Genomic DNA, 13,489 nt, shown 5'->3' with positions numbered 1-13,489 from the left:
AATAAGGTTGCTCATTGATTTATGTCTATGAGAAAAGGATCATCAAATTGAAAATTCTCCAATACATGATTTACAGAAACACTGTCATACTTAACAGCTAAAGCAGAATTGGAAGTCCACATGGTAAGTATGTGATTCAATACCTGCCAGCCAAATGTTTGGGTATAAACAACTACAAGGAGAGAACCTTTATCCAAATTCAAGTTTCCTCTCAGCTTTTTAAAACCCTTATTTAGTTAGTCCAATGTCATGGTTTGGGCCTGGCACAGAGCCAGTGCCCCCATGAGAATACCCTCTCCCTGGTGTCTGCTGTGAGATGTGACCAGGAATAAGCAAAGCAGGCTCCTACTTAGAAATAAAGAAAACTTTATTACCTAAACTACAAGAAAAGAAGGGAAAAAACTACAAGGGAAAAAATTGAAAACCTTACAAAAAGCACTTTCCTCCTCCCCACCACCAAAATTTCCCAATCCAATACATTCCCCCAAATCACCAACTGCCCAGTCTGGCACCCCCCTTTAGGATATTCAAACTTCAGTCCATGAAGAGGAGATTTATTTAATGTCATTTAATGTTAATGAAAGTAAATATAAATCAAATTAACATAAATAAGCTCAAGGTTATGATTATTTATTATTTTTTCAGGCCTACATTTAAAGGACTTATACAAAATATTAGTAATAATTTGCAGATCAGTACTATCAAAACAATGGCAGAGATTACAGAAGTACTAAGTTTTCTAGTAATTCTCTTTTTAGATTTTACTTTGATAGGTTTAAACTTAATATAATTTATTTAAATTATTTTAACATGATCTGAACTAATTTGATTTAACTTTCTGTGTGAACATGAAAAAAATTAGGAGGGTAAGTCTGCATAACAACCATCACAAAGGAACAATGGCAATTTGTATGCTATACAAAGCCGAATACAAAAGCCACAAAGAGGCTTTCAAGTGGTATGAAACACAACTGTAGGTATACCCAGATTAATCTGTTCAAACCTTTATTACTTTTTAAATAAGACTTTTCTAACTTGACTAATTATTTTTCAGAGGAAAAGTTCCATTCTTCAATTCCTAAAGTTTTCACATTCAAGATCCTTAGAAGTTATGCAAGTTCTACTTCAAGTCTCATTCGAATAATTATTTTAATTTGCTTTCATATATAAAAGGTAGTGACCTGCATAAAAACAAGTAATTAATACACCATAAAAAGCTTTGTAAGACAACCATACATACTTACAATATATTAAACTTTACTTTAGTTTCTTCTTTAACATAATTGAACATCACAGATTGATGTCATCGCCTTTCTAAAACAGCTTCTGCACTCAAACAATCTATTAAAAGATCTCCAAAATCCTTCAATGCAGCATTTGCCACTCTGCCTCTATTCTCTTTATTTTCTAACCCATTTTGTGAAACAAAAAATCATTTAAGAATACCATGGTATTGCAGATTAACATAACAACTCGTATAAAAATTGCAGTTAACAGCTCACTTGAGGTTTTTATTACATTTATGTCTACATAAAATTGAAAAAAAAATCTACATAAATGAGAAAGCAGCTGAAGGGCAAAATCAAACTGTTGTCTTTATTAGATGCAAGTCTAATGTCTTTCAGAAAAAGCATTTGTAGCCGCCACAGTCAACCAAGATTTCAATGGAAAGCAAAAATGAAAGCAATCATGCACAAAAGGCATGTGTTGTAATTGTGATGTGCAGACAAGATAATGGAAAATATTCTAACCTTCCCTTAATTTTACATATCAACTCCTGCCTTGACTTACACAATCTGTCACTTTTAATGTATTATTTTATTATTTTAATTATTTAGGAGCATTCAATTAATTCAGTAGGCATCTGGTCATCAGAGCTAACCTTCCTGAAGAAACTACTTTTCTTTTCCTTCAAATGTTGCACACATGCAAAATTATTTTCCCTTCACATGGTATTAAGTACAAAAGTCTCACTTACACTATGTTTTATTAATGTTTTCTTTTAAGTGACATGCAGCTTACTTTATACTTTCATCTTTGTCAGATACCTTATATGAAACTGTATTTTACAAGGCACCAGCTGCAAAGTAGAAGACCACAGCGTGGAAACAATAAGAAATGGTGATTTTCAGTTTAAAAAAAAAAATCCATGGTTTTTATTGTTCATCATTGTAGTATCTTGTACATTCCATTCTCAGCTATTTGCTGGACCAAAAATATCATGGAAACAATCTACTCACAGAAAAATAACCCAGACTACATTAAAATGAAATATTGAAAGCTTAGTTTCACAGAATACATTCTTCAGCATTACCTAACTCACCTATCTTACATTGCCGCTACAATAATAATCTCCATATGAGTACCTAGTTTTCCTATAGAAATCCAGTTTCATTTAGTAAATGTAATGGAATAGATATTATTTGAAATTTTATCATCTCTGTTCAGTATCTGATTCTACGATTTGTTATTTGCTATTCAAAACATAGTACTGAAATAAAAATAATGAAGTTATGATCATAAGCATGACTCACTAAAGGAAGTTTTCCACTCACGCCACAGCTCTTTGCAACTTATACTAACATAACATTAAGAGCAGCTTAATTCTTACTTCTGTGGAGATGCATCCCATGCTGACTAGCACCCGGACATCAAGACACTGTTCCCCCAGTAAAACCTCTCATGTTCTGGAAAGAGTGGTCTTGGAGATTTCCATTTCTCTGATGCCTAATGTTTCATTTCTATTACAGTATTAGGTCACCATCAGCAGTAAGAGGGCTGTCTGCACCTTCAGGACAGTTTCTTTTTTCATGTATCTCCAAAAGTTACCTACTTCCTAAATTTGTATAGGTTACTCCAATATCTACAGAAATCAAGGTATTTCAAGGAAAGAAGAAGCTTTTTTTTGTCTAAAACAGATAATAATACTGTGCGTCAGTACCACTTCATTTTTAGAAATGAGGGAACAAGTGTTGCTTCAACTGCCCATCCTTTTCCCTCACTCTGAAAATAAAGAAAAATTTGATGCATTCGATGCACTCACTACAGCACATTGAAACTTGAATGGTTTTAGAACACTGCACAGCTGTTAACAAGCAATATGAAATTTACAGTAAATGCCAAAGCAGCCAAAAAATATTACATGTAAAGTCTTATCTACCCAAAGATCTTACTCCCATCAAATGTAGAACTGTGTATAGAGAAGTGTTTACATACAGCACGAAAAGTCAGCTTCCTTTGACTGATCTAGTAGCAAATAGTTGCTGCTCCAAGATTCCGAAGGCCAGAGGCAGCTCCTATGCTCCTCTAACATATTTCTGTGCCACTGTGCTCCAATCTCACTCAGGATTCCATGAAAATTTTAGAATCCACCAGGGAGAGTAAGGAATGCTGTGAAATACTGTGAAATAAACTTTAGGCTAACTTTGACAAGATACTTCATTTGGAGTCTCTACATACACCGGAAGACTCAATGAACAACTTTTCATGTTGCCCGTGTCAGTCATCACAAGTCTTTACCATATCCCCTTCCTTTTATTTACACTTCTACTAATTGAAAAGTATAGAGTTTACTATCAGGTATGAAAAGAAAAAGGCAGGTTTTTCAACAGTCTTAGTGTCTCTCTCTGAAAATTTTCCAATTCTCTACTTCTTTTACTCTTTTATCATTTCCTGTAAAACTAAATTATTGAATCATCCTAAGTCAGTGTCTATTGCCCAGCCTACAAGTTCCAATTATTTTACCAGTGAAAAACAAACAGTGTATAGAGTTCTATACTTTGCATTAGGAAAAGAGACTGGAAAGCAAAGAAAACAACTGATAACTTTTTGAAATTATATCATGACAAAATTTAGGAATAGGAAATGTAATTATTCAGGTTGAAATCTGTTTTCCCGAGACATACTTTTAAGACCAAAAGTTCACAGGTCTTTACTTACACATCTTTAACTGTAATAGTTCTATATAGCTCAGAAAAAGAATCATGTACCCATATACTGAGGAAAAAAAAGTTAATATGAAAACAAAATGTACACAAACTTTCAGAATTTTGTCCTGATACACAAGATCTAATTATGAACTTTCAATAGCATTCCTTTCCTCTCATTCCATTTCATTAAGCACTCCATTCCATAATTCCTTTAACAGTTATTAGCAAGCTATAAAGCATGGGCAGCCAGGCCAAGAAACATCCCTAGTTATTCCCTTGTTCATAATTTGCACTCTTAATTCAGGAACAAAAATAAAGGTGTAGTATTACTGAAAAGAAAACAAATTACTAAGTGAGAATCGTCCTACAGACTAGCAGTTTTTACCCCTTAGTCCTCAAACTTACAACCATCTCTGCTCCTTCTCCCAAACACTTCTGCCACCTTTAAATGGCAAAAGCCAGTACATGCTTCAGCTAAAGTGGATCTATATGCCTGCTCAATAGTCAGCAAGCTGTAAACAAATAAGACTTAGTGTTTCTACACTTTGTCTGCTTACCCCTTCACAGAGGCAATAACCAGGACTCTATCCTCTACCTAGCCATCAACTTTGATGAAACTTTTGGAGACTCATCTGTCTTTCTCTGTATCAAATTTGGGTAAAAAGATTCAAAAAGTTGCTGATGAAAAGAAGCTAGGACAAGAAAGAGTAAGGGCACAGAGGAGACAAAAATACTAGCAATGAAAAGCTAACGAACAACAAAATATTAAGCCTCATTTTCATAAGTTTCACCAAGCTACAAGTGGCAGTAAAAAAAAAAAAAAAACAAACAAAAAAAAATCAAAAAACCAAAGAATCACTTCAATTCTTAAGAATTCCTCGGGGTAATAATGTTGTGTGACTTTTATGTGTCTACAGTATACGTAATAAAACACTAGGTGAGTCAAGAACAACGTTTCTCACTTTCCTCAACCCTCAAGGGCTGCCCTTCAAACACCATACATATGAAAATATTGGAAATCCTACCTTGAGCTAGTCTTTCCAGCCGTTTCCCATGCTCTGGAGGAATAGCATACCTAAAATTGACATAAAGAAAAGGATGAAATGCTTAAAGACATAATTACTACATAATGACTAAAAGTCATCATTCATGTATGATAAATATCTAAGTATACAGGAGTCAAAAAGATTGAAGACTGAAAACTTGCGCAGAAAAAAATATACTAATATCTAAGGAAAAAATACAGACATTGAGTTTTGGGGGATACAGAGGTTTGAGGAAAACTTAGCTTAGTTCTAGTTTAAATACTATATTATGTAGTTCCAAAATGTTACATTCACTATTTAAAGTCACATACATTGACAATATTTAAATATTATTACATCACCACAATTTTAAAAGAAACACACACTTTATTTTTCTTAATGAAATGAAAAAAATGTAAAATAAGTCTAATATCTACAAGTTTCTCTGAATCTCAGCATGCTTCACAAGACACAAGGGTTCAACAGAAAAATATGAGCATTAAAAATCTCTATTTTTTCCTACAGCAAAAGCTGTGGAATAAAACTTGCCCTTGTAGAAACATTACAATTAGAGTTTTAAAGCATTATAGAAATAGACTTTCTTCAATTTACAGAATTGTACATATCTTAGAAACCCACTGTTCTTACAACAATCTAATTTTTTTTTTAATTCCACATGCTGTCTGCAACAATTCAGCAAAAAACACCAAGGAACATATTATTTTTAATGTTCACTGCAGCCAAAAAATAGAAAATTATTGAAAAGTTGTTTCATTTCTGTTTCTCTTTGTTATTAACATATTTTCTGCACTTCATGGACTTACTGAATGTTTAATTAGGATTTATAATTGACTTTACCTCTTTTAATTTGTGATATAATAGGATTTTGTTTCAGTTATATGTTGCAATAACACTGGATTGAGTCTTCCCTATTAAAAAAATATGATTCAGAAAAGAAGGAAATGTATATTCAGCTGTACATCATTAAATGAAGTTAAAATGTAGCCTTTTACTACACAGTGAACACATTTCATTCATCAGCCTTGAAAAATCACTCAGAAAAACAAGCATAAAACATCCAACTACCTCAAGCCGTTATTTGCATACTGTCATGGTTTGACACTGGCACAATGCCAGTGCCCCCATGAGAATACCCTCTCCCTGGTTTGTGCTGTGAGATGTGACCAGGAATAAGCAAAGCGGGCTCTCACTTAGAAATAAAGAAAACTTTATTAACTAAACTACAAGAGAGGAAAAAAAAACACACAAGGAAAATGAAAACTTCACAAATGTATCTCCTCCCCCTCCCAAACTCTCCAATACAATACATTCCCCAAATCACCAACTCTCGGTCTTGCGCCACTCTTCAAACAATCAATCCTCAGTTCATCAAGAGGAGAAGGAATCCTTTTTTTTTGTGCCATGGGCTTCCCCTGGAAACACAGTTGAAACTTCCTGTGTTTCCTGTCACACGGCGGCAGCGCCCGGAGATCATCTGCCATCGTGTCATCTTGCTTCCATGCCCAGTGCTCTCACCACTGCGCATGGACCAGGGCTGCTTCTAGGGTTCCTTTTAAGGATGCCTTGTCTCCTTCCAAAAAGGCACAGTGTCTCCTTGGGGCACCTCTCCCCCCTATAATTTTTGCACCCCCTGGGGCTGAGGGGTACCCACACTGACCCCTCCTGGTTCTGAGGCATTGCCCCCCTGGAAGCAGTCTCTGTATTAGAAGGAAACAGTCCATGGCTATACAAAAAAAAAAAAAGAATCCAGCAAAAATGCCACTCCACCTTCTCCATTCCTCCCACACCTCTCTCTCTGCCCAGACCTTCATCACTCTTCTAGGAAGGGTTAATGTTCTGTAAAGTTTTCATTGTTCACAAAGGGTTAAAAGCTCCTACAAGCGGCTAGACACATCGCTGGCGGCCTCCTTCCTCCCCGCCCCGCCCCTTCGCCGCAGGCCAGGCTGCGCCGGCAGCACACGATATCAAATTTCAAAATAACAGTCCCAAGCACCAGCGCGCTCTCTCTCTCCATCTCCTATGTATTTTCATCATAGTCTTCACTTGAGTTGTACGGTAACATCTGCTACTCAATCCTTTACTTCTTTACTTTCTGCTGAAATTGCTTGTTCCTCACAGCTAAGACAAGGACAAAGGAATGGAGACAGACAACCTTTGGTACTATGACACATTAGGAGTCCCAAAGTCACTCTTGAGAACCATTCAGGCTTGATTCGTAACACCATTTATTAGAAAACTGAGCTTAGCACATGTGTGCCTGCCTTTCATGATGAAAGACATGAATCTTGCTGGATTCTTGGTCTACTCTGCATTAAACAAAAAGCTCCCAAATCCAAATAAGCTAGTCAGAGAAATAAAAATTATTCACCCTTAATCTCAACAGCTAGCTTATATGAGAATTTGAACAGTTAAAAGCTCATAGAAAAATATCTTAATCTTGTGTTCATCTTTCTTTTAGCCACATTACTATACAGCCATTAACATTTGCTTGACTTCTCATATAATAAGGTTAAGTCCAGCGACCTCCAAAGCAAATGCAATGGTAAATCACTAAGAGGCAAAAAGAGTGTTTCTTGGATAACAAGCAAATAAACAGACAAAAAGTTAAGAAAAGACAAAAGGGGAAATGATGATGCTAAGTGTTGGAATGCTGGAGGATACAAGACACCTGATGAACTTTGGACCTGGTTAACGTAAGAGATTTAATAACACGATGCCTTGGCAAAAGAAAACTGGAACTTCGAAAATTAGACCTGGATTGCAAGAAGATTAAATCAAACGGGTTTACCAGAAAAAGAAAATCCCATTAAACTCTGCAAGCAAGAGATGTTGTTAAATGCATAAGGTTGTGTATGTGATTTCAACCTAACCATTGTAGAACACATTACTAGTCTCCCTGAAATAGTATATAAGCATTTGTATCCCACAATAAAATCAGATTCTGATCACCAAGTCAGCCTCCCTGTCTCTCACTATTTGCCAACAGCTAAGTAGATTTTAATTCTATTAGTTCACAAAGACATACCTGGTAAAGTATAAAGAGTCACCGTTCATTGATACTCATACTACAAGGACAGAAAAAATATAGTACATATATTTACCAATATTGTTAATAAACATCTTCTGAAATATGTCTTAGTTCAGCAGATCAAGAGTACTGGCAACAAGATTAACTACAAATAAGTAATGAACATTAAATTTATGTCATTAACTTGTAATTAATTTTTTTATATATATGTTTTCAAGATTAATGCTTCTTCTCAGTCGCATTAAAACCAACAAATTGTGGCTTTACTGTGCAAAAACTGCTTAGCCAACCAAGATGATTATCACACAAGCAGCCTTTTCTATCCACCCAATCAATCATTCTCATGTCAGTGACCAGAAACGAAATGTGAAACAATTTGAGTTCCATTCTTCCAAAGTCAGGTGTATGCAGATAATGGTTAATAGCATAAATTTCAGGCAAATTTAGTGTGATGCTTAATACTTAATCAAACTATGCTTAATACTAAATGAAGCTACTTCTCTAAATCCCATGATATAGATTGACAAGGTAAAAACAGCTGATGATTTTTCCTGCAGACTGGTATTTTTAAAATTCAAAAGCTGCAAACCCATAAAATGTTGTTGTAAGTAAACATCATCAGTTTTTTTTTCAAAATTAACTATATTCATTGGTTTTATAATTGGCAACAGAAAACTTATGAACATTCACAATACATCAAAATAATGTTATCTAACTCCAGGCACTGAGCTCAGAATTCCTTTTATAAGCTACTGATTTACTTTATTATCTGTTTAGGTGGTTAATCTTTATTATACATAAACCTGATACATAACTTTTTAAAATATGAGCAGATTTAAATTTCAGAAACTTAATTTAGGAAGTTAATACATTTTTTTGTTTTGGAATGGGAAATGCAAAAGTCTGTTGCCACCTAAAAATGTTCCTATTTAATCTAAATATTTTAAGAAACAAAATCCTCTTCCACAAGGGAAAAACAAAACAAATAAACAAATAAAACTTCTCCTTTTCTTCTAATCCCTGACCAAAGTTCTTCCACTTTGTGAAGAACATTGAAATTAGCAAATGATTGCTCTGTTTCAAGCACGATAATTCATCCGGATCTGCTAACAAACCACTATATTATTTGATTACAGATAACTTTTCACAACCAGAATCCCTATTTGATTACAGTCATCTCGGTGACTCACAGTACTTCTAATTTTTATAACAGTTTTCAGCAAGAAGTGTGACTAATCCTAATGGAAGCTTTACACTTTAGTCCCATTTCTGCCATACAGGTTTGACTTCCCTGTAGTTTTCTATGTTTATTTTGTTCTCTAGACATAGAACATAACTAGGAAACATGTCCATACCATCATTGGGATGCACAACTTCTGCAAAGTTACCAAGACTTTTCCACTTATGCTGAACTTTGCATCACCTGGCCAGAATTTGACTAGTTTTTGTCAGCTGCTGATCACACTGAAAGTTCTATTAATCCTTCCTCAGAAGGCTCTGTAAGGACCTAGCTGAACTTTCTAAATCCATTTACCTTATCACCATATTTGTTCTTAAATCATACAATGTTAGCATCAGTCTGAGTATGCTTTTCCTTCTTCTCCTTTTTTGTCCATAATTTTGTCTAAAACTAGTATCAGAATGCCATCCATTTTTATCCCATCATACTCATAACCCCATCACTATTTCCCCTGATATTGCAATTCAAAATCTGAAAGCCTTCATGCAAAATGTTTCAAAGACTTCCACAACCCCTGCTGTGTAACTCTGTATCCTTCCTGATTTTTCCACCTCATTAAGCAAGATGAAAAGGTATTGATACACATTCTATACCAGCAAATCCATAAAAAATATTCTAGTCACAGCAATCAAGAGGTAACAGTAAGGTTGCTCAAAGTATAAATTTCATGCAACCTAGAGATCAGATTCCTTCCCATCCTATATCCACTGAAATCACAAATAGTGCTCGTGAACCTAAATCCCTGATTTAGTTAAACTGTCACAACAGATTTATTTCCTCTTACAACCTAAATAAACTGTCAGGTTCAGTCTCACTCTCCTAATCCATCTAAATTTGGCTGTCTAAGCATTCTCTCTTTAACAATCTGGCTTCTTTTTCTTGATATAGTCACAAAGATGGAACTATCTCCTCTTTCTGTAGCATTTATTCCTACTTACTTTATGACTGACCAACCCTGCAAGGCATTTTGTGATTTATGAAAGACATTACCAAACAGGAGAGTTTTTTTAACATAATGTATTGTCTCTTGCCATTTTTAGTCTTCAGAAAAGCTAGGAAGCAAAGACCAGACGGAATGTCACAGAAAACATACAAATTGATACATAAATTATTGTTTGTATCACACTGCAAGTTTTAACTGTGCCCCTTTCAAGGGGAAGTAAAAACCTAGTTCTTAGCGCAGAAAAGAATTCAGGCCTTCACTATCAGATGTAAAAGGTGAACAAAGTGAGTGCAATATTTTAAAATATTACTTTCTAAAGTAAAACAATTAATTCCCTACACATCTTTTCTTCTTTAAAATAAAATAGGAAAAAACTGTCCTATTATTATTATATTTTAAATACCCACAGTGCCATGAAAATAATTACCTACTGCCTGATTAAGAAAATCTTCCTTATATTCATTATTATTCTTCTTCAAGAAGATTTATATCATCTCAACACTTAAAAAAAATTCAACACACTGTTTTTCACAAGTCAGGTAACCAGAACAAAGAGTAAGCCTCGCTTTCAGATACTTAATAAACCCAGAATTGTTTTCAAAAAATGGGAATGTCTTACTCAGATTTTTTATTTATAAACTTACAATGTAAATTGAAGTATTATCTATATTTTACCCAAGGATATAGTACATATATTAATAGTATAACATTTCTTCTAGTAACAAAAATCTGATCTGTGCTAAGCATTAATTTTCAAGAGCACTTTAACAGCTTAACATGACAAAATTCTTCGAAGTATTACACAAAACAAAAATAAATCATCTTAAGACCTATACCCCTGAAACTATAATTACAATAGAAAAAAAATTTAACAAATGCCAGAGTGAAGGAATTTTTAGTATTAGTAAGAGGTTTATAAATCCCATTACAAAAAACACCAATATCAAGAGATAACTGAATTAATAACCCACACTACCAATCACACCAATGGTTTGTCTTGCTAATAAGAACTTTTTCTAATAATAATTTTTTCTAAAAAACTGAGATATAAAATGAGGCAGCATTTGCAAAGTACCTTTGCCCTAAGAATGCAAAGAGAAAACTGCAGTAAAAATTCTTGCCTAATAGCAAGTAAATTTAAGTCTCTTTCCAGTAAATATTTCCCCACCATACTCAAATCTCTTCTGACCTTACATTATTCTATTTCAGGGCTTTTAAGTTCCTTCTTCTCTTTTAAGATATTGCCTCATTAGCAAGTTAAGAAAAATCTAGAAAATTAATGTATGTATTGTTACCCATATTATGTGTTACATAAATATATACATAAACATCTAAACAGCTGTAATCCTAATTTTGTAAATTATCAGACACAACTTCCTCCCATGTTTCACTTGAGGCAGTCAATGAAGGAATTGCTATACATAACATAGAACTACAGACTTCTCTCTGTAACACTTGAAGTAAAAGTGTTGACAAGATGCAATGCAAGTTAGCCTATGCCCAAACACTGCAGAAAGCTTCAAATTCTAGCCACAAGTTCTAATTGTGACTCCCAGATGGAAATGGCTGTCCTTTCACAATTCAGAGAAAATACATTGCATGTTAGCTCTCTGAAAGAACAGTGCATCTGTCTTGAAGAACCACATGTACAACCAGTAAAATCAAAAAATATGTATTACTACTATGTATGTCAAGTTATATTGCTCCACGAAGGATTGGCAAATCAGTAGAATTAAAGAGCAGAAAATATCTTTCATAAGTATCATAAGTATCATTCAGCTCCTATCCCACTTTCTTGAAAAAAATACTATACTAATACCACGTTAACACAACACATTTTACTGATAAATGAACTTTGCATGAATTACAGCATTCCTCCAGTAACAGAGACATGTGTAACATGTGTAAATAAATCTTTAACTGTTTTTTGTTCAACTTTTTGATAACGCTGCATTTCTTAAAAATATGGGCCTATGTGGTACAGAAAATGAATTTGTATCCACCACTATTTCTTCAAAATATGAAGAGGATGGTGTTTAATGATTTTGTTCATTAGAAGCATAAAAAGTATCGGTAAACTAGAAAAGCATTTATCCTGTTACCAACTCATACCTCCTTCAAAAACAATTAAAGAAGCTTTCCTAGCTTCTTCCCATTGTATCTAAGGAATTCAGAGTTTAAGTACTCTACTGTTTGGAATTTCACAATATGCAGTGAGTTTTTCTTCAAACAGCACTTTTTAAATTCCTAAGAAGCAGAAAACAACTTTATGCAATCATATTATTTACAATTGTCCTATCATCTTCGAACATTCTGGAATCACCTATCTTTACATACATTTTTTTAAAGATATTGATGATATGGTTAACAAGACTTTCTGTATGTTTAATTCAAAAAAGCAACCTCACATACCTAAGTATATAATTTATCAATTTCAGACATGGACCTGCTTTACTACAATAGGTGGTATTCACCTTCTCTGCCTTAACTCAAGAGATCCATTACATAAGCAAAGCAGGTAAACATAAGGCACTGATCTAAGACCTGACCAATTTACCACATTCACAGAATAAATACATTACAGGTATTTGAATTTTGTATGGGTATAAAAAAACAGTGATGTTTTATGGAATTATAAGCTATATATTTTCTGTCCATGTTCAGATGACTAGAAACTCCAAGAATTGAACTATGCATAACTTATCTTTTGCATATCTTTCTAAACATTCTACACTCTCTTCACAGATATTCTGAAAAAAAAAAAGATTTTAAGAACAAAAGGAATTTATTTGTCTTATATACTTGGGATACAGGTATATCACAGTGTATTAAACCAAACTGCCTGTTAAAGCTGTTCAACCAAATATCTAAGATTACAGAGAAAGGACAGTAAAAGTTTCACATACAGGAAGTACCTTTAGCTCTGAATCTTATCTCCTACAGCTGAGTTAACTGTACAGAATATGACTCTGATTCAAAAAAGCAATTAAATACATGCTGAATACAAAATATGGTACATAGCCCCAAAAGGCAACACAAGCAAAAACTGATTTCAAAGAGCTCTTTCAGAAGTTCCTCAAATACACTTGGGGTTCCCAACATATTAAACTTCTCATATTGTATCTTTCAAATATTTTTCTGTTGAACTCAAATAAGTCTTATGTACTCATCTGTCTTTCCCTTTAAAATAAAAGAATATATCAGTGTGATTTCACAGCATTATGAGCTTAAAAAACCCCTCACTGAATTACTATCTTAGCTCATTAGTAAAGCTTGCCACTGTGAAACAACCATAACCCATCT

At 34.0% G+C, this 13,489-nt stretch overlaps 1 protein-coding gene across 5 annotated transcripts in view; it reads right to left on the bottom strand.

Annotated features, from left to right (window-relative positions):
* The window catches only part of KDM4C (lysine demethylase 4C), a 251,585-nt gene that overhangs the window by 210,994 nt on the left and 27,102 nt on the right, over positions 1-13,489 (bottom strand). For all 5 annotated transcript variants that reach the window (XR_010031030.1, XM_063179663.1, XM_063179660.1 and 2 more), the window contains one exon: positions 4,955-5,004. Coding sequence is in view for 4 of the 5 variants with exons in the window: in XM_063179663.1 (XP_063035733.1) it covers positions 4,955-5,004 (50 nt within the window). In the remaining variant the exon portion in view is untranslated. The remainder of the gene's footprint in view (positions 1-4,954; positions 5,005-13,489) is intronic.

Source organism: Melospiza melodia, chromosome Z, assembly GCF_035770615.1.
Source record: "Melospiza melodia melodia isolate bMelMel2 chromosome Z, bMelMel2.pri, whole genome shotgun sequence".
Taxonomy (NCBI): domain Eukaryota; kingdom Metazoa; phylum Chordata; class Aves; order Passeriformes; family Passerellidae; genus Melospiza; species Melospiza melodia.
The sequence above is the reverse complement of the archived record's forward strand: the minus strand, read 5'-3'. Positions and strand labels throughout refer to the sequence as shown.